Source organism: Camelus ferus, chromosome 10 (assembly GCF_009834535.1).
Source record: "Camelus ferus isolate YT-003-E chromosome 10, BCGSAC_Cfer_1.0, whole genome shotgun sequence".
In the NCBI taxonomy this organism is placed as follows: Eukaryota; Metazoa; Chordata; class Mammalia; order Artiodactyla; family Camelidae; genus Camelus; species Camelus ferus.
Window position 1 is genome coordinate 19347809 of NC_045705.1, and position 25585 is coordinate 19373393.

At 52.0% G+C, this 25585-nt stretch overlaps 1 protein-coding gene across 3 annotated transcripts in view; it reads right to left on the reverse strand.

The window, feature by feature from the left end:
- The window catches only part of PAX6 (paired box 6), a 29017-nt gene extending 3684 nt beyond the window's left edge, over nt 1-25333 (reverse strand). Inside the window, exons 1-12 of one of the 3 annotated variants that reach the window (XM_032488405.1) lie at nt 25135-25333; nt 18244-18427; nt 14314-14390; nt 13894-13954; nt 10165-10295; nt 9324-9365; nt 9014-9229; nt 8045-8210; nt 2055-2213; nt 1495-1577; nt 1119-1269; nt 903-1018 (exon numbers count right to left, since the gene is read on the reverse strand). In XM_032488405.1, coding sequence (XP_032344296.1) covers nt 903-1018; nt 1119-1269; nt 1495-1577; nt 2055-2213; nt 8045-8210; nt 9014-9229; nt 9324-9365; nt 10165-10295; nt 13894-13903 — 1074 coding nt within the window. In that variant the 5' untranslated portion in view covers nt 13904-13954; nt 14314-14390; nt 18244-18427; nt 25135-25333. Of the gene's footprint in view, nt 1-902; nt 1019-1118; nt 1270-1494; nt 1578-2054; nt 2214-8044; nt 8211-9013; nt 9230-9323; nt 9366-10164; nt 10296-13893; nt 13955-14313; nt 14391-18243; nt 18428-18624; nt 18735-25134 lie in introns of those variants that run through there. The other 2 variants (XM_032488407.1, XM_032488406.1) reach the window with 2 other exon arrangements.
- Nucleotides 25334-25585: the final 252 nt, after the last annotated feature.

Here is a 25585-nt window from a genome sequence, read left to right on the forward strand (position 1 = left end):
TGGCATCTCTAACTGCTGCCCACACAGAACAGGAGTTCTGGGAAAGTCACTGCAGAAGGCCAGTTTTTTCGCCATCAAGAATCTCTCTGGCTCCAAAGTACACCCCACCTGCCTTCTACAACTTCCATCACAAAGGGTTAACCTAGTACAGAGCCTAGAACATGTAGGGGCTGATAAATATTTAGGATGGAATTGAGAGGAGGAGCAGGTTTTATAGAAAGTGAATACTCTTTTTCAACTCTTCCAGGCACCTAGGAACACCACAAACTTGTCACACAATTCATGGCAAAGTTACACTAAATTTCTAGCAAAACCTTCCATCCCTTTTTTTATTGTAAGGTATAGAAAGAAAACTAGCTTTTCTCTGTGTTAAGTGTATTGCACTATGCAAATGCGAATCCCGTTTCTGATCCTGTTTTTCTTCCTCACTAGTTTATCACAAACATCCTAAATAATATCCAAAACGCATATACAGAATGTATTTATTAAAATGAACATATTTATATAAACCCAATTTTTTACGTTTACCAACTCCTTACTATCTACTAACTTGCCAGCTTTATTTCATTTTCACTTTCTGGTGCAAGTTTCACTGGTCCCCAGAACATGCCCCCTTCTCACCCAACTTTATCAAACTGACATTCCCTACGAGCAAAATGCAGACTATCTTGACTAAACATCAGGTTTTTATTTTATTAAAGGCATGAATCAATCAATTAATCAATCAACTAAAAGACTGGACTGACTGACTGCATTTCGGATCTCACTGGTCAAGCCAATCATTATATTGGGAAAGGCTCCCAAAAGTACACACAGGGCCATTGAGGTCTGCAGGCCTCAACCCACTCCTCACTTCTTCTCCCAGGGTCCTGTTAAGCAGGCCTGCCTCTGGCCTCACTTACTTGCATAGGCAGGTTATTCGCCATGGTGAAGCTGGGCATGGGCGGCAGCGCACTGTACGTGTTTGTGAGGGCCGTGTCTGTTCGGCCCAACATGGAGCCAGAGGTGAAGGAGGAAACTGCAGGGAGAGGCACACGACAGACGGTCATGGTGAGGATCAAAGCCAAGGGTAAACAGGCTGAAACACACTTATGAGGAGTATTCATATTCCAAATTACCAGGCGTGGTGGGTTGTGGGATTGGCTGGTAGACACTGGTGCTGAAACTACTGCTGATAGGAATGTGACTGGGTGTGTTGCTGGCCTGTCTTCTCTGATTCCTCAGCTTTTCTTCTCTTCTCCATTTGGCCCTTCGATTAGAAAACCATACCTGGAAATCAGATGGAACAGGTGAGCCCTGCGCCTGCTGCCAGCTCCTCCCCACTCCTGGCATGTCCGCTGTCCTCCTCCCCCAGCCCCCAGCGGTGACAAAGCATTCAGCAAACTGAGTCTTTGACTATTTATATAAACAAAAGGCGTTCCTTAGAAGCATCTGTGTCTCTAGAAAAGGCAAATGCTATGAATCACAAAGCATGAACACACAGTCCCTGGGTACCTGTATTCTTGCTTCAGGAAGATCTATTTTGGCTGCTAGTCTTTCTCGAGCAAACACATCTGGATAATGGGTTCTCTCAAACTCTGAAAGAGTAAGTTGCATTTTCTATGTTGTGCCAGAATTATACAAAATATGTCAATCAAACCTTGAATCAAGCTGGTTCTTGCCTCCCCACTTCTGTCACCTCCAACCAGTTCTCTTTAAAATGCTACTACTATTAGCATTGATTATACTTGAACTATCCCATCAGAAGCAAATTCTATTTTCTTTGGAATGACATTCATTCAAGATCTCTTCTGTGGCCTGAATTAGCCATATCATTATTTTTTTTTTTCTTTATGAGAAGTCAGACTTTTCGTCTTTGAATTACTGGTACATGAAAAGAAGAAAGGAAACACACACTGAAAAGATGCCCAGAAAAAAAAAAAAAAAAAAAAAAGACAGAAAAAGAAACCTTTTCAGATCTCTGTACAAGGGCCCTGGCTAAATTTAGCTCTTTGTACTGAAGATGTGGCATTTACTTTGATTTACTGCTTCTCTACTTTGAAAAACTCCATCACCTTTCTCCAGGGCCTCAATTTGCTCTTGGGTAAAGGATGTTCTATTTCTTTGCAGCTTCCGCTTCAGCTGAAGTCTCATTTGGGCCTCATCTGAATCTTCTCCGTTGGAACTGATGGAGTTGGTATTCTCTCCCCCTCCTTCCTGTTGCTGGCAGCCATCTGGAACAAAAAGAATAGGACAGTAAGAGAAATTTGGAATAACTTGGAGCCTCCAAAAGGAGCCTCAAATAGCCACAAACTCCAAGAGCAGTCTATTCTGACAGTCTCACCAAAACTCCCAAGGTAACTGTCAGCCTTCATTCAATAAAAGATGTTAGTGACCTATGTTACCTGACCACCATTTTCTTTCTGTCTTGATCAAGATGAGACTGTACAATTTAGATACTAACACATACTCTGATTATCTTAATGCCACTCTTAATGCCACTCTATATATTTTGTTGAATAACAAAACAGGTGCTAAAGTTTCCAATTAAAATGATCTTTCATAACTAATCTTGACTCTCCAAATGCCTCATCCAGTTCCTTTTCCTTAGAGAATTTATTTACCTATGGCTGTGTTGGGAAAATAAGAGAGTGATGTTCAAGATTTCAGCTGATCTATAATCAGTAATTCCTATCTAATCAATTAGATGTTGATAGGTTTGTAGAAAATGCTATTAAGAAACCAAACCAAGCTTGTAATCTTTAAAAAAAATATTTATCTAGTTTTTATTTGAATTCTGCACAGTCAATTTCATTTTAAAGGTTGTGAATTTAGAAGTGCTCGCATTGTTCTGCAGTTTTATTCAACTATTGTATGAGTGCGCTTTGCCTTGACACCTATTACGAGCACAGCTGTAATTATATCATCACCAAGAACAGGCTATAATTGCTGAAAATGGAATTTTATATTTAGATAAAAGGACTGTCCATTCTTTGTAATGTGTTGCACCAGAGAAAAGTAAGATTTCTTTTAAATTTTTAACGTGTAATTTTAAAAAAGAAATAGTAGAGAGTTCACTAACTAGCTAAATACGCTATGCTGCAGCTGAATCCTTGGCATATCATTTAAGTGGTACATTTTTAATTAGGGCATTTCCACCACTTTTAATGTAATTTCTATCATTAAACAGGGGAAAGTTTTATTGTTTTCCCTTGCTGCATGGAGGGCAAGATGTGCATGCTCTAAGGCTAGCTGTCTCCTCTTGCGCCTGGCTGGAGAGGCCACAGCCTGTCTGAAGGGAAGGACTCAGCCCTGGTTGGGCCCCTAGGGCCACTGCATGCTAGGTCCAGGGTCTTGGGTCCTGAGGCCCCCAAGGGATACCAACAGGGGCTGCCCACCCCCATCCTAGAAACTTGGTCAGTGGGGGGGAGGGGCCTCTAGGGGGCCTTGGTGGGAATCGACTTGGCCAGGAATATCATTTATAACCAGGAGACAATAGGCAGCGCCTTCAAAGAGTTCAGGGAATTGTGACAGGATCTAGTGGGATCTTTTCAGGAACTTTGAAATGTTTTAAAACCCCAACTTTCTCCCCCATTTAAACAGGCGGATTCATCGGCACTGGCCACCATATGGGCCCTTGGAGATCTATTGAGATGACCACCAACACTTGAATAGCGAGGGGCTGCTTTTCAGCGCCGCACAATGCCCCGCGAGTAAGGGAAACTATTAAACTCCTGGGGCAGGAGCGTTGGCAAACTTTCGTGGGCAGAATTTTGAGGCCACAATGAGCGCGGACAACAAAAGGATTCTCTTGAGGCGTGCAGCGGGCCACATTGTGTTACAAGAAGCCCAGTCAACAGACTTTTCAGTGAAGTGTGTTAACCCCTCTGCTCTGCTATCATTAATCACTGTCCGAAGTGCGGGCGCCTCAATGCTATTTAGGGCGCTTAGTTGGGGGGAATGGATGGGGGGCCAGGACAGGGGGTGGAGGAAGGCAGGGGCGGTGGATGAGGACCGGGGGCTTGTGGTGGGGGTAGTGAGCGGGGCAGGCAGGGAGAGTGGAGACCAGGGTGCGGGGTGTGGGGGAGGGAAGCCGGGAGGAGGGGGTGGGGGCCTGGCTGGGGGGTTGGGGGAGTAGGAGAGGGAAGAGGTATAGAAAGATGGAGGAAGACAGAAGGCTCCGAAGAGACAGAGGCTGGAAAGGTGTAAAGACAGAAAAGAGCGCTGAAAGGAAAAAGAGAGGAGAGGGTCCAAGAAGATGAGGAAAGAGAAAAAGGAAGATGACAGAGAGAGAGACTTTGTGAATGGGCCGTGGCTCTACTTTCGGTCCTGTTGCGCTACATCAGAAAGGTGGGGGGCATCGAGGGAGCTGCTCAGCTGAGGGAGTGACGCTCACTAATGTGTGCCTGCACCAGTGTCTGCGCTAATTTACTGCCCCAAGTTTCCCGGTGACTTTTCAAAGTGTTTTCAGGGAACGAAATGAAGAGTTCCTTTTATATTCGGATTTGGTCAACGAGGAAGACTTTAGAAATACACGTTTTGGGCCAACTAGAAAGGCCCATCAGTTATTGTTTTTGGAAAGCACAAACGAAAACCAGCGATCATTCGACCTTTAGGGATGGGAGCGCTGTGGATAACGCAATCCCATTTCGCCGGAGTGACCACTCACGCCTTCAGGAGGCCCCACCTCAGTCCTTTTTCTGGCACATTCGATCTCGCCAATTAAACAAAGCTACTGGGTCTGCCTCAGAAGACCCCAGCAGATAGCATTCTCTGCTCGGGTTTCTTCTCTGACGTTTTCCTAATTTTAAAAGGTGGACATTTGCACACTCTCTTCCTCTCCCTTTCTTCCTCCCTCCCACGACACCCCCCCCCCACGCACACACACAACCACACTCAGAAAGCAGGCGCAGTGCTAACTTCAGAACAGACATTTAAGGGGAAGAAAGTCAACGAGGATGAGGAGAGCTCGTTTTTAAACCTCTTTGTGAGGGGCGTGGGGGAAAAACACAACAGTGGAATTAGAGGCTCGTCAGGAGAAACCCTTGGCTGCAGGATCCCTCCGCGACCCGCAGAGCGAGCGTGCACCACGGAAAGTTTGTTTGCTACTCAAAGTAGCAACTGTTCGCAGCCAGGCAAGGCCGGAGAGGTCACTCTTAGACTGGGCGCCGCCGCCCCCCTTTTCTCTTCAATGGATTTACCTTCCACTCTTAAAGCTTTTAGCAAAATAAAACTAGAAGTTGGATCTCGAATTCCCCACATGATAAACCTAAGTGGCAGACAATTAAGATATCTTCTTTAAAAGGCGCCCCCTCGGAGCGCAAAGAAGGGGCCTTCAATGGGCGCCGTCCACCTTCCAGCCTAATCCGCGAGAAGGCGAGTGAAAGCGCCTCCCATTATCCCGGCCCCAGGACCATCTGACGCTCGGGACAGGATTTGTTTCCTGGAAGAAGGAGAAGAGAAAAAAGAAAGAAAGAAAGAAAAAGACGCTGGGAAATAAAATCATTCCTTAGTTTCTTAGTGTCTTAATCAGTGAGGCGGAAAACAAGCAAGAAAAGATAGCAACCCGGTTGCGGCACCTTTTCAGCTCTAGAGCGCGGATCAAAACATTGTAGCATCTGTTGAAAAAGAGACTGACTAAATCCTATAGAAGGGCCTGGGTATTATGGGGAGGGGTGGGAGGAGATAAGAAAAAGTGTCTCCGTGATCCCTAAAACCACCAAATCGCTGGAGAATTGGGGCTGGATAGAGTTGTCTCTTGTTGTTGTCAGCCCACGTCGTCGCAATTTTATTCAACGCCGCATGTCGTTGATCAGATGGAAACCATATTTGTCTCCCTCTGAGACCTAACCTCGCCTTATGCTTTCGGAGTAATGGACTCTTTAAAACCCAAAACCGGCTCCCTGGGCCGGGAAAAAGGGCGGGGGGTTGGTGGGGTCTTCTTGGAGCAAAAAGGTCCGAGGACTCCCGGTGCTCGTCAGCCGCCGCCACCAGCGGCCCCCATGCCGGGGACTCCGCGCTCCGCTGGCGCCACGCGTCTTCCCCACTCAGCGGGGGCTGCGGGCAGGCCCAGGGACCAGGCCCAGGAGTGGAGGCTTTTGCGGGGCGGAGGGGGAATTGGCAGTTGGTGAGCTAGAATGCCCTAGCAACTGGGCGTCTGAAAGTTAAAAGCTCCTGAACTAGCGCCACCTCCCGCCCCAGCCTCCACCACCAGGTCCTTGCAGTTAGGCTCTCGCTTCCCGCCCTCACGATCCCATCAACGAAAAGCTGCCCCAACCCAGCTCCACCTCTGGTGGCAGTGGAGGGGCTGGTAGAGCTGCTGCCCTCGGCTTCGGTCCGAGCTCTGGGAAGCAGGAGTCGGGTGTCCGTGTTCTAGGCCCCGGGCAAACATGAGCCCTCGCGCCCAGGGCTCAGCCCTCAGGCCCGGCCATTGCGCCCCCAGACCCCCTAGCCTGACAAGGCAGGGGAGGGGCTGCCGAGACCTCAGTTTGCCGGGAAGCTGGGGGCGGGCAACCGGGAGTGCGAAGTTCGGGCGTCACTTGGGTGTGTCTGGTGTGCGCACGTGGGAACCCTACAGTTTCAAAGGTCAGGTGAGGGTGTGGTGGTTGCTCCCTAGTCCTCACCAGAGGCACGAACCCGGAAAGCCGCGGTTCGGCCCGATCCGGCGAGCAGGCTGGCAGGTCGCCCAGGGGAGCCGGGGCCCCGAGCGTAGGAAGGCCTCGGCCGGCAGAGCGGCCGCGCTGGGAAACACGGAGTCAGCGCTTTGCTCCCTATCTTCCCAGTGTCCGTCCTATATTGTTTTCTGCTCTTAAAACTGACATGTCTAATTGGCAATTGGTGCCGAATCGTGTCCAGAGGTCTCTTGTGGAACATTTCTACAGCTGTCTCCTTCAACTAGACGCTTATTCATGTCGCCTTAATGAGAAACAAAACGTTCTCTAATGAGCAATTACAGAGCGACAGGATTGTTCCCATAACAAATTCTTGCGAGTGACAGAAGCATCCTTTGTACCAGATATTTCGCATACTGTTACCGATTTTCCCTCCTCTAGCCCGGCTCCGCGGAGGCGCGGGGCACCCAGAGAGGGTCCGAGAGCGCACGGACGCGCCGGCAGCCCCGTCAGCGTCCCCGAGCCGCCGCCCCCGGGCGGGAGCCCCCAGGCTTCGCTGTGCTCCGGGGAGTGAGACGCCACGTCCCATTATCCCGCATATTATCTCCTTGTCACGAGGACAACAAATACCTATTAATCTTCGGAGTAAACTGTTTCCTATTCTTGACCAAGCTACCTCGGTGTATGAGGGGAGGGGAGAGCCAACCGACTCGGCCCCACCCCCATCTGCTCCTCTTCCTCCATCCCTTCTTACAGATCCTGGGACAGTCCAGGTTCTATCTTTCCTCCCAGCCCCAGAGTCGCTCCCGGCACCCCGAAATCTGGCTCACAGTATCCTCATCCTACTCTTCTATTCAGTCGCCACCCACAGAGAGTGAGAACCAGAGGCCCAGAGGGGAGTAGGAGGTAGGAGCCCAGAGGGTAGGGTTGATTTAAGTTAGGAGATCATTTCCAATGCCCATCCTCAACTCGGCCCTGCATCTCACTGCTCCCTATCCCTTCTCATATGCACCCTATTCATAGTCACATAATTTGTCAATTACAGCAAAAAGCAAAACGATACAATTATGTTTACCTTGCAGTCTGTCAGTGTGTTAACTTGTCACACTTCTACAGCAAGGGGGCTCTCCGTGCATTTTAATGGCAAATTTGAATAGGGCACCACGCAGCTAGCTCTGTTCTAGCACTCGCATACTCCTGCCCATAACACACTCAAGCACACACACCAGCCACATTCATACTACTCCTGACATACACAACCCTTGAACTCCCAGGCCAACCAGATAGTTCTACAAACACCACTACAAAGCAAGTCAGTGTGTCCCAAGCCTTTGAAGAGTCTCTGCACTACATTCTCCAAGCACAAAAGCCCCCAGAGAGGGAAAAGGTTAGGGGAGAAGATGGGAAGGGGCTGCATATATGGAAAGTTTGAAGATGGATGCTTGGGTTTTTACCTTGCGCAGGTTGCCCTGGCACCGATGTCCCCGGATACCAACCCGGGCGGGTGCCCCAGCTTCCGGTCTGCCCGTTCAACATCCTTAGTTTATCATACATGCCGTCTGCGCCCATCTGTTGCTTTTCGCTAGCCAGGTTGCGAAGAACTCTGTTTATTGATGACACCTGCAAATCAAACCAAAATCAAACCAAATGGTAGTGTCTCCTGAAGACAGGCTTGCCCTGTCTTAAGTCCCCATTTCAGCATCTCCACCCCTTAAAGAATGACCCATAATACATTAAAACCAAACCAAACCAAACCAAACCAAACCAAAAACAAAAACAAAAACAAAAACAAAAACCCTCCCAGCCACCCTGGGACAGTGGGTGGATTTGCAGAGACATCGTGGAAAGAATGCCAGCCATCACTTTGAACATGGAAACTGAGTTAGTCAGATAATTGGAAGACTGGGGAGGAGGTCCTTCACTGTTGCTCAGTGTCTCTGGTGACCTAACTCACCTGGTTGCTTTATTTTGTTAAAGATCCCCCCCTCCAATATTGAGACTTGGCTTAGAGCTTTCATTCACTTTATTTGTTTTATATTAGGATAGAAATGGATATTTCACACCCGAAGGAAGGAAGGTTCAAGCAGGTGGATTTGGAGGAAGCTAGAATCTGGTTTTTATTTTCATTTTCCTTCCAAATTCAAGTGCTTTTCTCTGCGTGTCTCTGCCTTCTACTTCGCCTCATGCAAATTAGGTAAATAACCCCACACACTTGACTCCCATTTTCCAGAAGGTCAAAAAAAAAGGTCAAGGTGCTCCTCTCAAGATCCCCAGGTACAGAGGAGACAAATGTGGAGCACGGAGGAGAGAGAGAAAGAAAGACACTGGCAGGAGGACAGCAGGGGGAGGTAAAGAAAGAGATGGTATATAGGAAAGAGCATGGAGCTTAGGGCAGGGAGGGAGAATGTTCTCAGTGAACTTACACTTGGTATGTTATCGTTGGTACAGACCCCCTCGGACAGTAATCTGTCTCGGATTTCCCAAGCAAAGATGGACGGGCACTCCCGCTTATACTGGGCTATTTTGCTTACAACTTCTGGAGTCGCTACTCTCGGTTTACTACCACCGATTGCCCTGGGTCTGATGGAGCCAGTCTCGTAATACCTGCCCAGAATTTTACTCACACATCCGTTGGACACCTGCATAGGGGAAGTGGACAGAAAACCACATTATTAATAATTTCAAGACAAAAATAAAATTGTTTAAGTATGCATTAAACAATGACAAGCTTACGTTTTGATTGTCCAGCACTTGGACTTTTGCATCTGCATGGGTCTATAACACAAAAATATACCTTCAATGGTATGAGAACTTACTGTAGAGAGTTTTTTCTTAAAATTACATTTGTAGCCCTAAAAACTACAAATATGATGATACTTTCAAACAGTTTGAACTAAAAAAAAAAAAAACTAATTTAAAAGTTTGTAAAACTGTTTTTGAAAATAAACACTGCCTGAAGATGCATCAAAATGAAGTCAGATTAAATTTTTTGATCTGACCTTGTTTAAAATTGTGTTATGCTTTAACGAGCAAAGGGGGGAAATAAACTGAATTCTTATTTTTCCTTTAAAAATATGCCCAATTGAGTAAATGTGAACAGGGAGGGAGGCAAACAGCATTTGTCTTTTTAAATCAATATATATTCTTCATGAATATGAAGAAATCAAACAAATATCTCAAACTCTGAGGTAAGCATGGGATGAGGGAGCGGGGAATGAAATTATGCTGGTTTGTATAACTCACTTTATTATCATTCATAAACTGTTACCACAATGAATGTTTTCACCAAACAAAAAGAGAAAGTTGTGGGTTTTGGTTTTTTTTTAATTCACACACACAATTTTTTTTCTTAAGCAGATGAATTATCTTATGTGACTGACCCAGGTTGAAAGAGATCGGGAAGGATGGTGGAAGGAAAGGGGAAAGCGGAAGGCAGGGGAGTGGGGTGGGGACTGGAGTGGGGGGTGAGGGTGGGGGGTCCATAATTAGCAGCGTTTACAGTAAGAAATGAAGAGAGGGCGTTGAGAGTGGAGGGCCGCGGGGGCGGCGAGTGGGGCGGCGCCGGGAGGATCACCTGCAGAATTCGGGAAATGTCGCACGGCCGGGCCCCGCTGTGAGCTAGCTCTACGATCTTCTGCCGGGTGGAGTCCGGCAGTGGCCGCCCGTTGACAAAGACACCACCGAGCTGATTCACTCCGCTGTGACCTGAGGAAAGGGAGAGGAGAGCAGAGCAGAGAGGAGACGAGGGGAAGAAGAGTACAGAGAAAAAGGATGAGGGAGAAGGAGGAAGAGGAAGGAGGAGAAGGAGAAGAAAGAGGAGGAGGAGGAGAAAGAAGAGAAGACAACCACAATGCATCCTGAGCTCCCTGCCAACCCCAGCCAACCTCAGCCATCAGGTCCCTGCTATCGATCAAAAACGACAACAGGACCTCGCAGTCATGCGGGGCAACGAGCAGACCAGCCCAAACACAGCCGAGCTCCTGCCCACCAGACTGCAGAAGCGCCGTGCAGACACATGCCAATGAGCAAGAACACACGCACCTCACTATCGCCTTCACTCCAGACGAGTCCCCAGCCCTCCGCTGCCCTTCATAAGCACCCCAGTCAGCCTCTGAACCCGCAAGGTGCAAACAATCGGCTCAAAAATATCCTCCCAAAGACTTCCTCTGAGTGTCACGGCAAAGCGTGGGTTCTACGAAACCCACATTGAATCTCCAACGTGTCTGCATTGTTAGAACTGTGCTAGCAAATCCTACAGCTCTTCAACACTCCCTCGTACGCTAGAGTCCAGAAATGGTTGCTGTCACACTCTGAACTCTGACGAAGGCACCACACAAGCATGGGTTAAAAAAAAAAATGGAGGAGAAAAGGGAAAGAAGTAGGGAAGAACCAGAACAGCAAATCTGTGGCTAGTGTCCCCTAACCTGGGTTTCAGCACCTCCACTGTAGGCTTGAGGGCCAGAGCCCCTGATCGGCTCCAACCACAAAGTAGTCTGCCTGCTGCAGTGGGGCGGAGAGCTGGGAGTCTATTAGCACCGCCACAGCTCGCTTTACTTCCGCTGCTAAACAAGGCCCTCCCCACGGCCAGGGACAGATATAAGCAAAAATAAAAAAGTGAAAAGAAAACGAAAAGACCACACCCCAGAGTCCCCTATCCCTCCTTTATCTTGTTATCCCACAACCTCACCCCATTGTCTAATCTTAGGTAATAGGGAGAGGGAGTTAATGCCTCTCTGTAGCCCCTTCCCCAGAAACCACAGCCGCACAAATAAAGCCAATTGCCGATTTCCACTTCCTTAAAAATCTCCAACCTGCAGCCCCGACTCTAGAGAGCAGCCCTTCCAGGAGAAGACGTGGCTCTCCGCTCAGCTCTCCTCTCTTCTCCTCTCCTCTCTTCTCCTTGGAGCCTCTGATAAATTGACTCCAGGAGTCTGAGCTTCTTAGCAATAAATAAGCTCCAAATATAGAAGAGGGGGGAAAATATGATGAGCCTCTCTGACATTTGTCTTTAAAATAAAACTAGCTGCACGTCAAGTTTGAGCTTAATTTCTGGAAATAGGCGGAAGTCGCTCTGGATCATGCATGGAAGGCTAATTGAAAAGATCAGTCGGGGCGCTTGTGGCAGCCTTGTCACTTTGTGACAGTGCTCCGCTCCGGGAAATTGCATCGTCACGACAAACGGGACCGTGATAAAACGACCCTTTCCGTCCCTATTTGTAGATCACTCAGACGAGATTGAACTGCACTCATTTCCCCTTCGAGGGGAGCCGTGTTTTCAGGGTAGCCGAAGGCTTGGGGCAGAGGTGAGGGGGGGCGTCTGACTAAGGCGGGTGCTGGAGCCTCAACTCGATGAGAAGTGACAGGCATTAGGGGGATCTGGGCTCCGGCCGGGCCCAGCGTGAGAAGGGACGTCGCCGGGACACCGCTTCTCCAACAAAGCAAGGCCTACTCCGAGCTTCCAGTTTCTCCTAAATTCATTTCATTGCCTTCCTTTGCCTTGAAAGACCCTTCTATTGCTCCAGCTAAGGGGCCTCCCCCTTGGGCAAAGAGAGTCTTCCGGAAAATAGGCTGTCTCACAGAGACTGAGACTTTCCAAACTTCATGCACAGCCTAGGCAGCTCCCAATCTAGGAATGCCAAGGCATGTGAGGCCGCCTAATCCTAGACCTCCCTCTTTCTCCCCCAGTGCAAAAAGCGATGTGCCACCACCTCCCCAGCACCGGCGGGTGCTGCCCAGGGCCAGATAGCCTCTGCCAGCATCGAAATGGCAGCGAGGAAGCGCAGCTCTAAATTCCCCTTCAGAGGTTAAGCCTCAATCATTGTGTCCCTTCCCTAGGGATGGCTGGCGCTCTCGCCCAGTGGTGATGATTATGCGCCTAGAATTCAACCACGAAGCATCTAATAGGAAAACATATGGTGTCAATTTGGATGCTCTGGGCCTCTCGCACACCCGGGAGCGAGCAGCACAAAGCCCTGCAGGCCTGCCTGCGACCCCGCACCCCTCGGGGCCCGCCTGCCAGGCCGCAGTGGCAAACGCTCAGCGCCATGCACCCCAGCCTGGCCAGCCTGAGAGCCAGCGGCTGGGGACACTGAGCTGTAGGGGGAGAACACAGCAGTCAGGAAGGGTGGACAGAATCCTAAGCCTCGCCTTGGAGCCAAGCCCCAGGGCCTGTCAGGTTCTGCACAACTAAGCTGCCTTAAAGTTCACCACCTTTGCTTCCTCTCCTATGCTCCACACCCACCAGCTGCAAAAGCACCAGGGGGTGGCTAGCGTTTCCAGGACAGATGGATTTGGGTGCTGCGGACCCTCCTCCATCTGCAGTTCGGCAAGGGAGGGTTGCTAGAAGACTTAGGCCTTTCTGCACTCCTTAGAGCTGAGCCCTTAAACGGCATCCAGACTGCACACCTCAACCAGGGCCTAGTTTCACTGGCCTCCAGGCTCCCAGACCCAGGCTCCAGACATGCCGTGTCCCGTACTGGTACCCATGAACTGGCCAAGCAGGAAGGTGGGCCAGGGGCCCGAGTTGGGTGGGCAGAGGTAGGATGGGAGGCACAAGAGCTGGGGAATCAAAGACACTGTGGACCTGGAATGACCAGGACCCACACCGTTGCAACTACCAGGGCAGGGCTTCTCCAACTCCTTGGCTCGACCCCCATTCTGTTCCCACACACAGTAAACCTGCTCTGGCAGGCGCCCTGTAACAGCCCTATGATTCAAGTGTACCACTTCCACCTCACTGCAGGCCTGGGCGCCCTGCTCCCCTAGCCTTCCAGGCCCCTATCCGGAGTGAGGAGGGGAGGAGCTGCCCTGAGAGTGACTGAGGGAGGAGAGCCCCCACCCCACCCGGACGGTAGAGACATTCAGTCTTGGCTAAGCCCAAAGGGGCCTCCTTCTCGTGCAACTAGGAGAAGCCTCCGCCCCGCCCTGCTCAGCCCAGCCCCTCTCTCTGGGGTCAGAGACCGGGCAGGGGCGGGGAGGGGGTGTGAGTCACAGGATTTGGGGGGATGGGGTTTCTCTACCGCAGCTTCGCAAACTCTTGCGGGCTGTTCTAAAGGGCCCAGCCCCTGTTCTTCCAGGAGGGAGAACAGAGCAAACACCCTCCCCTCTTGGGTTGCCGGCGCAGAAAGGGGTGCAGCTGCCTCGGGTCCCTGGGCCTCTTCCCTCAAGCAGGGCGGCCTGGCCAGCACTGACGCCGTGAACCTCTGTGCCCTCCCTTGACCCACGAGTCTGTGCGTCCCCAGCCCGAAGTCCAAAGTGTCCCCAGCCCGAAGTCCAAAGTCTGAGAAATACCGGAGGCACTTACTGTTCTGCATCTTGGCGCTGGCTGGGGGCCGCGAGATCCCACGGGGCTCGAGTATGGGGCTCTGCTAGCAAGAATATAGGCATTAATCCTGGGTGCACTCCAGGTAAGCCTACATCCCAACAGAGGATGACCTGGAGCCAGGACAGAAGAAAGCCCCTTCTTTAAGGAAATGATCCACTCAGTCGCTTAGGGCAATGTGAGGGTCATCCAGTTCTGCCCTCCAGTGCATGCAGCCTACTCTTTGGACTACAAATACTCCAGTACTCTCAATCTGTTTTCCCCAAACCACTTAGTAGTTAACCCTTTAATCAGGAGAATCAGTGACCCGATTTTGAAATTTTTCTTCCAACTGAACAAGAGTGAAGAAGCATTCTGACTCTTTCAGGTTTTGGAACCCAAAGCAGCCAATGTAGAACTTGCCTGAAATCTGGGATGTCTGTCCACTCTCACAATAAAAGGTCTCACACATCTGCGCACCCCTAGTTAAAGTCTTCCCCCTAAGACAAAACAGAAAGAGAGAAATGTATATGAAACTGTGGCTCAAAAGTGTAGGCCCATGGGCTCTCTGATCCATATTCTCAGAAAGAAAAACAAATGCATCAAGGGCTCAAATTCCATAAAACCCTAAATCCCAGAGTTACACCCACAGCAGCCTATTCTGCAGAAGTCCCCACCTTTTGGTAGTAGCTGCTCTGGCCTGGCTTGGGAGGTTTGGAGAATCTGACAAGTTGGGGCCCCATTTTGAAAAAAAAAAATCAAGAACCAGGGAAAGGAAAGGGGGAGAACAAGAGAGACAGTGGGGCTGCTGAGTACAGACTAAGAGCTGGAGGGAAAAAGGAATAATACCTGAAGTTTAGAGGTGAGGGAAAGGGGACCGTGGAACTTCAGGGTGCCTGAGGGTGCAGGCTGAGGCCGACTGAGAGGGCTTAAGAGCCATTACTCCCTCTTTCCTTAAAGAATTTTACCACCCTGTTTGACCCAAGCTCCCCAGAACCCAACTCTCTGGTTACTCCTTATCGTTCACTCTCCCCATCAGAGCTTACCAGTCAGGCCCCATCTCCACCCACCTCCCAGACTTTCTGGGACTTTGCAAGTGGCAAGCCCAACTTTTTCCCCCCAAACCTCACTTATTGTGATTAACTTCTCTTTTGGTGTTTAGATCTTCCCCCTTTTTACTGTACTGTGACACACGCTGTCTAGCTTGCCTCACTGCTTTAAAAAGTACGAACAGGAGGGGGTGAGCGTGGTCGACAAAGCCTGCAGACAGCGAACAATGGCTTCTATTCTCCAGCTCTCCCCAAACCCAAAGAGCAAAACCAAGTCTCCCTCACCAGCTACACAGCTTCCAACCAAAGGTACCAACAACCCACCAACTCACAAAGGGAACAGAGGGACACTTTTTGCTTTGTAAGTCCTGACCCAGTGCTAGTCCCCAAGGTTACCACCTCCTCCACCACCCCCTCCCTGTCTTCCCCTAAGAAGAAGGTTGGGGGGGATAGAAAAGTAATTTCTTGTTATAAATATCTGGAGGTAATTGTGTTACTGGTGTGAGTTGTTAGGGGCTGTAAAAAGATACAACGGCACCGTGGGGAGCTCAATTGGGAAGAGAGAATTACAATAAAGAACCCATTTAAAAGGTTTGCAAAAAAAAAAAAAAGAGGTAAAATAATTAAATAGTCACAGCATCATTTCTCCCTGTTTAAAAAAAAAAAACCTAAAATATTCTTTCTTTTTCCTCTTCTGCCTATTATGATTATTAATTTTGCCTGCCTGCAAGCAAAGAATTCCAAGAAGCACATCTTTTTTCTCTTCAAGGCCATTAATGGTCGAATTTATTAACTAGCTGGGAAACAGCTTAAATCCATAAAGATAAACTTAAAAGGAGGACTTTTTCCCAGCTGCTCAATGCAGGTTGGCAAATATTGGTAACGACAGAGGGCTAACTAGTTACCCTTAGCTGAGTTGACTTCCAAGGCCTCCCTCCTGTTTCTCAGTCCCCAAGACCACAGTCACACCCAGGAAAGGCAGAAAACCCAACTTTGCACAGAATGCCCCCTCCACAAGGTGGGATACTGAAACTGCACATAGTAGCAGGCGGGTAAAGGGAGAGTGGAATTCCCCTAGAAGGCTAAAACTTCCTAAACCCATACTGTGATCCATACTGTACTCAACCACAACCAAATGCCCCCATCTCAGCCGGTACGTTCTTGGAACCATTTTTTAAAATCCACTAGCTGATTCAAAAGAGGCCTAGCCGATTAATTTTCGAAGCAGCTGCAAGGTGGAAGCATTTCAAATTCCGGTTCTACTCCTTTCCCACCCCCCTCTCTGCTAAGAAGCTATCTAATTACTTAAGTAATCGTTAACACTTAGTGCAAAAGCAACCCGGGAGCCAGGCACCGGACACCCGGAAGCAGTCGTGCACTGGGAGGCTACACCCACCCCACCCCCCCAACGACTCAGCCACAGCCAAAGCCCCCCAGCTCAGCCCCTGGCATCCTATGGCCTTAGCCAGGTCAGAGATCCACTCCGGAAAGGAAGGAGTCTCCAGACACCTCAGAGTAACCTGGCCCTTGGTCCACTAGGCCACTGGGCTCCTGCCTCCCTTATCCCTGACCCAAGCCTTAGCTTCTAAATGCTCTTGTTTTAATTACTTAATTCTCAAAATTCATCTCCAAACTTCTTAGCTAGGGTGAAGGAGAGAGCTCACTTTCGGCCCTCCCGGCCCCCAGCCAGAGAGTAATTACCAATTAAGATGACAAAGTTTTACTCTCTAGGGCCAAATAAGATAACAACTAATCAAACTGCCTTTAGACATTTGCAAAGGTCACCGGCTATAAAAAATGTAATGTCAATGCAACAACTATTATTTCTCCTCCGTAAATTCACTAGGCTTTCAATCTCTTTGCTTTCCATTTCATTTTCTGCTCCTGCCCCTCCTCAAATCTTCCCAAATTCGAGTTAAACGTCCAATATGGCTTAGGGAGCTTTGGATCAAATTAGAAAAAAAAAAAAAGAAACCATCGTTCACTTTGTTTTTAAACTTTCTAGAAATCATTCATGGTAGAAGGCCGGGTTTTAGCACTTGAAAAAGAAAGCATTTCCACTTGAAATTCAACTCCATTTCCCCCCAATTACACTTGCTAAAATTCAGGGCTATTATGGTGCAGAGAGACTGAGAAAATCTGCACAAGGAAAGAGGCAACAACTTTATGAACTTTGAAAAGACACTTTTCCTCCCGGGGTCTTAATCGAAAAGCTCTCAAATTACTCAGACTAATTAGCTGGGAGAGGATGTGATCAGACCAAGGGGAAACCAATGCTTTCATGTTGAATTTCCAAAGGTCTCACAAAGAAAAAAATCAGGACCTTTAGACTGAAAAAAAAAAAAAATCCACCTTTCCACCTTGAAACTTGTTGAAATGGCAACACCGAGTGCAGTTTTGTCAGAGGAAGACAAGTAAAAGTATCCACCGAGCGCTGGGGGCCGGAGGACGGAGAGGACCCCAGCTTTCGCAGGGCGAGGGCCAAGGTTGGGGGAAGCCTGGGGAGCAGAGTTTTCAAGTTCCAAGCTCTGCGCTCAAGTTGGGGGCTAGAGCTTGGGGGCTTGATGGAAGCTGACAATCCTCCCGCTCGGCTCTGAGCTCCCTCGGAGCGCGCGTTCGACCGCCTCGGCCTGCCTGGCGGCTTCCTTCCCGGCTCATGCTCCCTCGCTCTTTCTCTCCTCCTCTGGCGTGGGGCTGCCTTGCCGACTGACTGCTCCGGCTGGCGGCGGGCGAGGTGGCCCTCGGCGCTCGAGTGCCAGCGGACTCCTTGGTGCCCCGGCAAGCGCCGCACAAAGCCGGAGGGCGGGCGGCGCGGCAAGCCGGCTCCTTCGGCGCTCCCTCGGCGCGCCCGCTCCCTGCGCGCTCGCTGGGCCCGCGGCTGGACAAAGCGGTTGGCGGTGGTCCGTCTCTGCAGCCGTGCCCGGGCCTGCGGCACCGCAGAGCCTCTTCGTCCTCTCCCGCGGGCCGGGAGCATTTGGCGACGCTGGGGCAGGGAGCCGCGGCGGCTGCGGCGCCTGGAGCCTCGGTTCTTCCAGCGAGCTCAGCCCGCACTGGCGCTGGGGTTGAGCCGGCCGTCGGCCCCGAGCCCGGCGCCGCTCCCGCTCGCTGGCGGTCGCCCTCTGACGCGGGCTTTCGCTGGAAGTAGAAAGTTTGGTCTCCTGCGTGGAAACTTCTCCAGCCCAACTCTCCCGGCGTCGCAGTGGGGGAGGGGACCGGCGAGGGGGAGTAAGGAAGGGGGGAGGAAGGGGGAGACCTGCCTGAATATTGCAATAAAAATGAAGCGAGAAGAAAGAAGCCTACTCACCTTTATGAGGCATCCTCTCTCGTCAAAGCTGCTGTCAAGAGTTTTGTTTGGTTGGGGTTATTTCGCTGTTGTTGTTGCTTAAAGACCACAAGGGTTTGAAATGACGGTGTTTTAAAGGAGTTGTTGGCGAGAGTTTTCTCCACGGACGCTGCTGGTTTGGTTTGTGAGAGCAATTCTTAGATCCCTGGGAAGGAGACAGAGATTGACAATAAAATGGGCTGTCAGCGGCTGGAGAGTGAGAGATAAAGAGTGTGGGTGAGGGAAGTGGCTGCAGCCAGCACACCTATGCTGATTGGTGATGGCTCAAGTGTGTTAATGTGTGTGTGCCGGCGCCCGGCCTCGCCTCCACCGCTCCTCACTGGCCCATTAGCGAAGCCTGACCTCTGTCATCATCCTCCAGCAAAACACTTCCTCCTGCGCCTGAACCAGAGCGGGAAATGAGGCCGAGCCACGGTTCGCTTTTCAAACCCACTAATCACTCCGCAACATGCAAATGCACCGATCGCTCCCACACAAAATATTGCTTTATGCAAAGCAGCGCCGGGGCCTCGCGCCAGCCGATTGGATGCTCCCTCTCCCCGCCTGGTGCAATTGGTCCGTTTGTTTGAATATGAATACACTTGTTTTCGGCTCCGCCGGTGGGTCCCGGCTTTTCTCCCCGGTGCTGGGCCCCCGCGCCTGGGTTCTGGGGCTGGCGCTCGCGACATCTCTACGCTCCCAGCGCTCTGGGAATCTGCATTGCCCTCACCGTGGCCGCGAACTTGAGGGTACGAGTGAAGGCCGCTGGGCTGGGGGTCGCAGCCCCCACCTCTTTAAGCTGGGCGCGGGACTCCCAGCTCTTGGAGAAAGCAAGTTTCTGTAGCTCTGCGCGGACCTTTCTTGCCAACTTCAGCGCAACATGGCCTGCCGCCCCGCCTCCGCCCCCCCCCCCCCCCCCGCCTACCCAATCTCCGCCAGGGCGCTGGGACGCACAGCATAGCAGTGGCCGAGTCCTAGCCCACCTGGCCTCCAGAAAGAAGAGAAAGGGTGCGTGAGCCGCACTGGGTCCCGGCAGGCACACTCCCGCGAAGGCCGAGGCGAAGATTAGGCCGAGAGAAGGCCGCCTGGCTGGGAACTCGGCGAGGCCGGGCGGCCTTCGCAGTCCAGGCCTCCCGGGCCTGCTCATTCCCCCATTCTCGCCCCCCAGGTCCTTTCTTCTGTCCTTTCTCCTTTCGGAAGGCGTGGTGCGCAGTGGAGCGGAGGCACAGCCGGGACTGGAGAGGCCCGAGCAAACACGGCCACTTAGTTTGTGTACAGAGGATTCTTGTGAAAAGCCCTGAAGAGTCCTCACCAAACACTCACCAACTTCTCCCACGTGCCATTTGTTGACTAAGTGAGGCTGTTTTTCCAGGGGCCCAAGAGGAGGGGACTCGAGGGGGAGATGAGGGGAGGTGGAGGCCTGGGGTGGAGGGAGACGGCCAACACTGGGAGTGTGTGTGTGTGTGTGTGTGTGTGTGTGTGTGTGTTCGCGCGCGGGAGCCGCCGCTCTGGCCAGCGATATCGGCGTGTCAGCGGTGTATCCTTGTGTGCCACCCGTTATCTTGTGTGATGCGTGGGACTGCGCACCACGATTCCCTCTCTCGGGTCTACTCAGTCCACGGAGGCAGCTCCCCTTCAACTGTTGCCAGAAAACCTGGGAGGAAAGTAAGTAAATGGCTTTTCTCTTCTGACCACACACCAGAAGTCCATTTGTTGAATGCCTGACGATTAGGACACACCTCAGTACACTCCAAAGGCGCCCCTCGGTGCCCGCAGTTAAGGTGACAGGGGAGGGAGCGCCTACTTAGTCTTGCGAAGTGCTGGGCTCTCTCGGAGCTTGCAGGCCATGAAGCAAGGAAAGGGGAAGGTTTGGGATGGGGGATATACACCAGGAACTGGCAAAGGAGAATGGGGTTGAAAGAACTGAGGCAGGCAGGCTGAGAGGAAGCCACCTCTCTGTATACTTGACTCCTTGACTTATGAAAAGTGCTGAAAGTCAGAGCTCATCAGTAAAGTCTGTGTAACCAGAACTCAACTCTCGGCGCGGAATCCATCCCTGGGAGCTGGGAGCATGCTGCCTTGGGCCTCCGGGCCTAGTGTGGGCCTCACACTCTCGCCCCCAACCCGACCCGGCCGCGGCCAAGAAGCTGGGCAGAGCTGGGGTGGCGGGGGCGGGGGCTTGGAAACGGAAGCCTCCCCTGCCCGGTCCAGGGTTGGAGTAGCACAACCCGACCACCATCTCCGCCTGCGTATGGCCCTTCCTGCAGCCCAGGAGCACTCAGCGTCCGAAGAAAACCCAACCACAGTGGCTAAGAAGATGGCGCCCGCTCTTGGGTCGGCGGCCCCCTTTGCGAGACTTCGTAGGACCGCGACTTTCAGAGGAGCCCAGGAAGTGGGCACCGGGCGGAGGTCCCAGATAGGCGAGAGCCTGCATTCTTTTTCTCTCTCCTTTTACTTCTCAAATAATTATTAAAGAAGTTCGGGCTCAAGTCCACAGGGCAATAGTGAAGTAGGGGAAAAAACCCCAGAGACTGTCCGAATTGGAGGCAAATATCATTTTTACAACCTCTCAATTAGCGACCCAGTGGATTAGCACCTTCTTAAGCTTTGCCTCGGAAAGAAGCAGCCGTAATCTTGTTGCTATTTTCCCCCAGGGCACTGGCTCTTTGAATCAGTTCTCTCTCCCACCCCTCCCACCCTCGCCACCCCACCTCACCTTGGAGAAAAAGTTTTAACAACAAAAAATCATAAGAGGCGAGTAGCCGAGAGTGAATGCCACTGACGTCATTGGTGGGGGTGGGGGCTCAGAGAAGAACTCTTGAAAACCCCTCTGCACAAACAAGAAACAAAAAGGACTTGGCTGCTTCCAATGTGTCAATATTTAGTGGGTAGGGGGTGGGAGAGCTCAGCCTGGAGGGAGGCAGAACTTTCAAAGTTTAAGGAGTGGAGAGTGAGATTTCCTGTTCTCTCTAGGCGAGTCTCAAGGAGGGTAGAGGTGCTGTTCTACCTCTTGGGTCGCCTCACGCCATCTGACAAGTGCCTATTCTGGGGACGACGCCGCCGTTTAGGGGGCTGCGACGGAGGTGCAGGGCACCAGGGCCAGAGGTGTGCGCAAAACAGACAATTCACAGATCGCCATTTTAATTGTGGCTTCCAGCAACCATCGAGGCCCACTTGCTGCCCTCCGAGGCGGGTGGGGGTGGGTGGGGGTTTGGGTGGGGAATGGTAGTGCCTTCCGTCCCGTCTCGCCTTTTCCCGCCTCTCCCCAGGTCCCCTCCCCCGCACCCGCCCTTCGGCGCCCGAGGAGGACTTCTCTTCGGCCTGTTCCCGCAGGGGCTGCCGGGTCATCCCACCCGGTAGGGGGAGGCTGTCTTTGCCGAGGGAGTCACGCTGGGGGATCGCCGCTCGCTCAAGAGTGCCTGAAGCCTCTGGCCAGTATTGGTGCGTAAGTGAGAGATCAGGCAGCATCTCACTCCCGGCGGTCGCTGGCATTCTCCCATGCCCGCTCTCCAGGTTTCCGGTCCGGAGGCGGCCTCTGGCAAGGCAAAGACGTGCCCAGCTCTCGGAGGATGTATGTTCGGTTCCCAGCTTCGGAACCAAGAGTCTCCCACTCAGTGTTGCGACATCTCTGAACTGCAGTTTTCCACCGCCAAGCAGAGGCATGGTGTTGGAGCGCTGGGAAGGGTAGAAACGAGCTTTTCTTTGAAGGAGGGAAGTCTCCGCAGACACCTGAGTCAATTTGTAGAGCTTCAAACGGCTCTCTCTCTGCAGGCCCTGGGAAGGTGGGTTACCCGGATAGCGGAGCTGACGAAACGGGTCAAACGAGCACCAAAGGCAAAGGGGCGCCTTCCGCCGGGCTCGGGGTGCCTCCTCCACTCGGGGCCTCTCTCCCTCTCTTCTCCAGCAGCTGCGGGTTTCCAGCTCACCCGGCAGCCTCGGGGAGTCCAGAGCGCGGGGAAACCGAGCAGAGCCCAGAGCCGGCCGGTCCTCCAGGCTGTGGCCACGCTAGACTAGGGAAAGCCGCGGTGCTCTAGCCCTTCCTCGCCTCCTGCCAAACGGCAAGTGTGTCAGAGCGCTCTCTGGGTTCGATTCTCTTCCATTCGCATTAGGTGGCAAGCGTCTCTTTCTCTTCCCCCTCATCCCCGAAAAATACTTTTTAAAAACATTGTCCAGCTGTATCTCCCAGCAAAGAGATCCCTGCAGCCCAGCAGGTCAGACTCCTAAGGCTTTGCTTCCCGGACCCTATATGCTGTCGTCCATATAGAGACCAGGTTTAAAACTCTTGATGTATATAGGACACTTGCAATCAGTTATTTTTGCAAATATGGTTCCTAGGAAAGTTCTTTCCATTTCGTCACCTGGGACAGTTCCCTATCTCTCCTTTCCCTGTAACATCCGCCATCAAGAGACAAGTGTTTAGCTTCAAACGAAAAGCAAGCCAAGGCCACCTCAGTCCCTTCTTCCTGGAAATCCCCTCTCTAAACAGCTGCTTGTTTTAAAAGCCAGGGATTGGGTCCTGCAATTTGTCCTAAAGCAAGCAGGGATCTGGGGCTGGGAACTGCGGGTTTAGCGGGGAATTTGAGGCAAGGCAAGAAGGAGGGAGCAAATGTCATGGCTGGTTCGCTGGAGCAGCCAGGGAAGCAGAGCTAAGCATATCCTGACCAGCTTTTAAAATGACATTGATTGGGACAAGCTGTTCCCCACCCCAGTAAGAGTTAATCTGCCTGTTAATCAAGGCACTAAGGGGCTCAATGTGAGTTTTATTAGCGATTGGAGAAAAGAGGCGGCAGCGAGGGATCAAAAGCCGGAATCCCAGATATTTGTCAACCCGGTCACCAAAAAAAAAAAAAAAAAAAAAAAAGTATTTTCAATTAGAAAACAATTCAGCGCTTTTCATCACTTCCTAACTCAGTCTGATGCCCAGGGGCAGCCAGGGGCGAGAGGTGGGGGAGGATCTGCCGGTTGGCTTCTCGGAGTTCAGCCAACGAGAGTTTAAGAATCCTCAGCCTGGGGCCCTGAAGCCTCAAATTCATTCCTCCCAAGAGAAAAGAGAATGATAAATAAAACAATTTATATCACCACCAATATCGACATCCATCCCTTCGGGTCAGCTCCCCACTGCTCAGGCCGGGCTCCTGCGCGGGGTGGCGTCTGGCCCCCGCGCGCAGCAGCGGGGCGGGCCAGAAAGTTGCCGCAGCAAGAGGGACTTTCCTTCCGTCTCTGCCGCGCTGCCCTCTTCTGCCCCGGAGGGGCGTTAAGTTCCCTTCGGTTTTCCTTTCAAATTCCAAAATAAATAAATAAATAAACGCCCAGGCCCTGGGGGAATTTGAGTAATAACTCATTCAATAATCCAAATTATATGAGAGGGTCTGAGAAAAAAGGACAAGCTAGCCGCATAGCCCTCCTATCAAGGAGGGCACGGGAGTGAGAAGGCGACAGAGGAGGTCCCCGGCTCGCCCTGGGCGCGGAGCGAGGACTCTGGTCAGAGGTAATTATGTCACTGCGTTTTCTCGCCGTGACAGCCGAATAAACACAATCTCCAATAAACATCTCTAATGAGGGAGGAGGCCCAAGGATGGCTGGGTTTGATTTATGACTGGAGGAGAAGGTCCACTTCTCACTGTGAAGCGGGCAACCTGCTCGCCGCCCTGCTCCGGAGAAAGGAACCCGCAGAGGAGAGGACCCAGGCCCAGGTAAGGCTCGCGCCCGAGTGGCCACTTGTCTCGTTCTCCTGCTTCCCGGAGGAGATGGGCGGGGGCGGCCACGGCTTAGGAGTGGAGCGGCAGTCCCAAGCACCTGTCACAGGTGCCTGAGTTACACACGTCCTCCGAAGATGCCCCCAGAAGGTCTAGAGAGGGGGCGCCAGGAGCTCAAGCGAGGTTGTCGGGGGAGCCCAGGCCTGACCTAGAGGCCTCCTCAACCTCTCAGGCTGGGGCTCCCGCGCCCTTTCTAAGCCTGTTCTGGCTTCTCCCACTGCTTGGGGCTGGACTCCTGGAACTTTCGTCTAGGGGAACCAAGAAGTTGGGGGTAGTTTCCTCCCTGACCCACTTTGGAGAAACTTCTGGCGCCCGACCTGGGTCGTCCGAAGGCAGGAGAGTGTGGCTGGGCGCTGCTTTCCCGGGCACTCAGAGGCCCGGCTTCTCTGGCGCCCACAAGCTTCCCACCGAGGCAGCGAGCCCAGCGCCGGCGGTAACCCGAGCCTACATTCTAGCTCAGTGAGAATCGCTAATTATTAGGTCTTCCGAAGTGAAGCTCAAATCACATGCAACGGGCTTTACGCGCTGCCCGGCTCTACGGGCAGCATTCTTTCGTTCTCCGCTCCTTTCTGAGAAACGAACTCCTATTCCTAAGACTTTGTTTCGGTCCAGTCATCTACACCTTGCAACCACGGGAAACTTTTGCTGCACTTAGCCCGACCCTCGGCGGGGCGTTTCCACGCGCTCCAGGCGCGGGTGGGGACTTCCGCACGCGTGAATGTCGTGAACTGCTGTACCGGGGAGTTCTGGGTGCAAACTGCACCCCCTTCCCCGCATTTCTCATGGTCGCAAGAAGCTTCTGCAGACAGTAGCGTAAGATCCCAGTCTCCATCTCCCCAGCCCCTCTCACCCCCAGCTCAGCACCCAACTAGAAGTCCACTCTGGAGACTGTAATTTTTTTCCACTTTTGCGGAAAAGCACGCTCGGCAAAGACAAGACTCCCCCACCCCTATCCTATCCCGCCCTCAGTAACTCCCCTCCATCTTTGTCTCCTTTTAAAAGCAAAAGTCAAGCCCTTGGGCTACTTGGGGCGGCCTGGTTTGGGGAAACCCGTCGCGGGCAGCAGAGATACGGCGCAGGTCCCGAGACTGGCCCAGGCCGGAGCCCGGGAGGTTACCTGGGAGCGGAGGGCGGGGAGGCAGGTGAGCTTGGCGGCGCCGGTTCCCACACTTCTCACCGCCGCTCGGCAGGGGAAGTGGCAGATCTGACAGCCGCGTTCTATGCGAGGACCTGCCCCAGAGTTTAAATGTCAATGATAAGAAAAGAGGGTGCTCAGGCAGGCGCTAACTTTCCTTAATATCCACGCCAGCGTGGTCCTCATTGGCTGCCCGACTCGCGTGACGTCATGGCGGCCAGAGTTGGGTTCAGCTCTGCGCAGACTAGCGCTCGAGCCCGGCGGGAGCCTCCCCTCCCCATCTCAAGTCCGGCCCGCTCCGTGCCCTGCCGCGGCTTTCCTGAGCCCGGCCCTTGGCTGCCCACGCCCAACCTGTAGGGGCCTGCCCCGCCCTCCTTTAGGCCGTAGCGTCAACCCCAAGGAAACTAGTCCTCCTGAGTGTGATCTTCCTCCC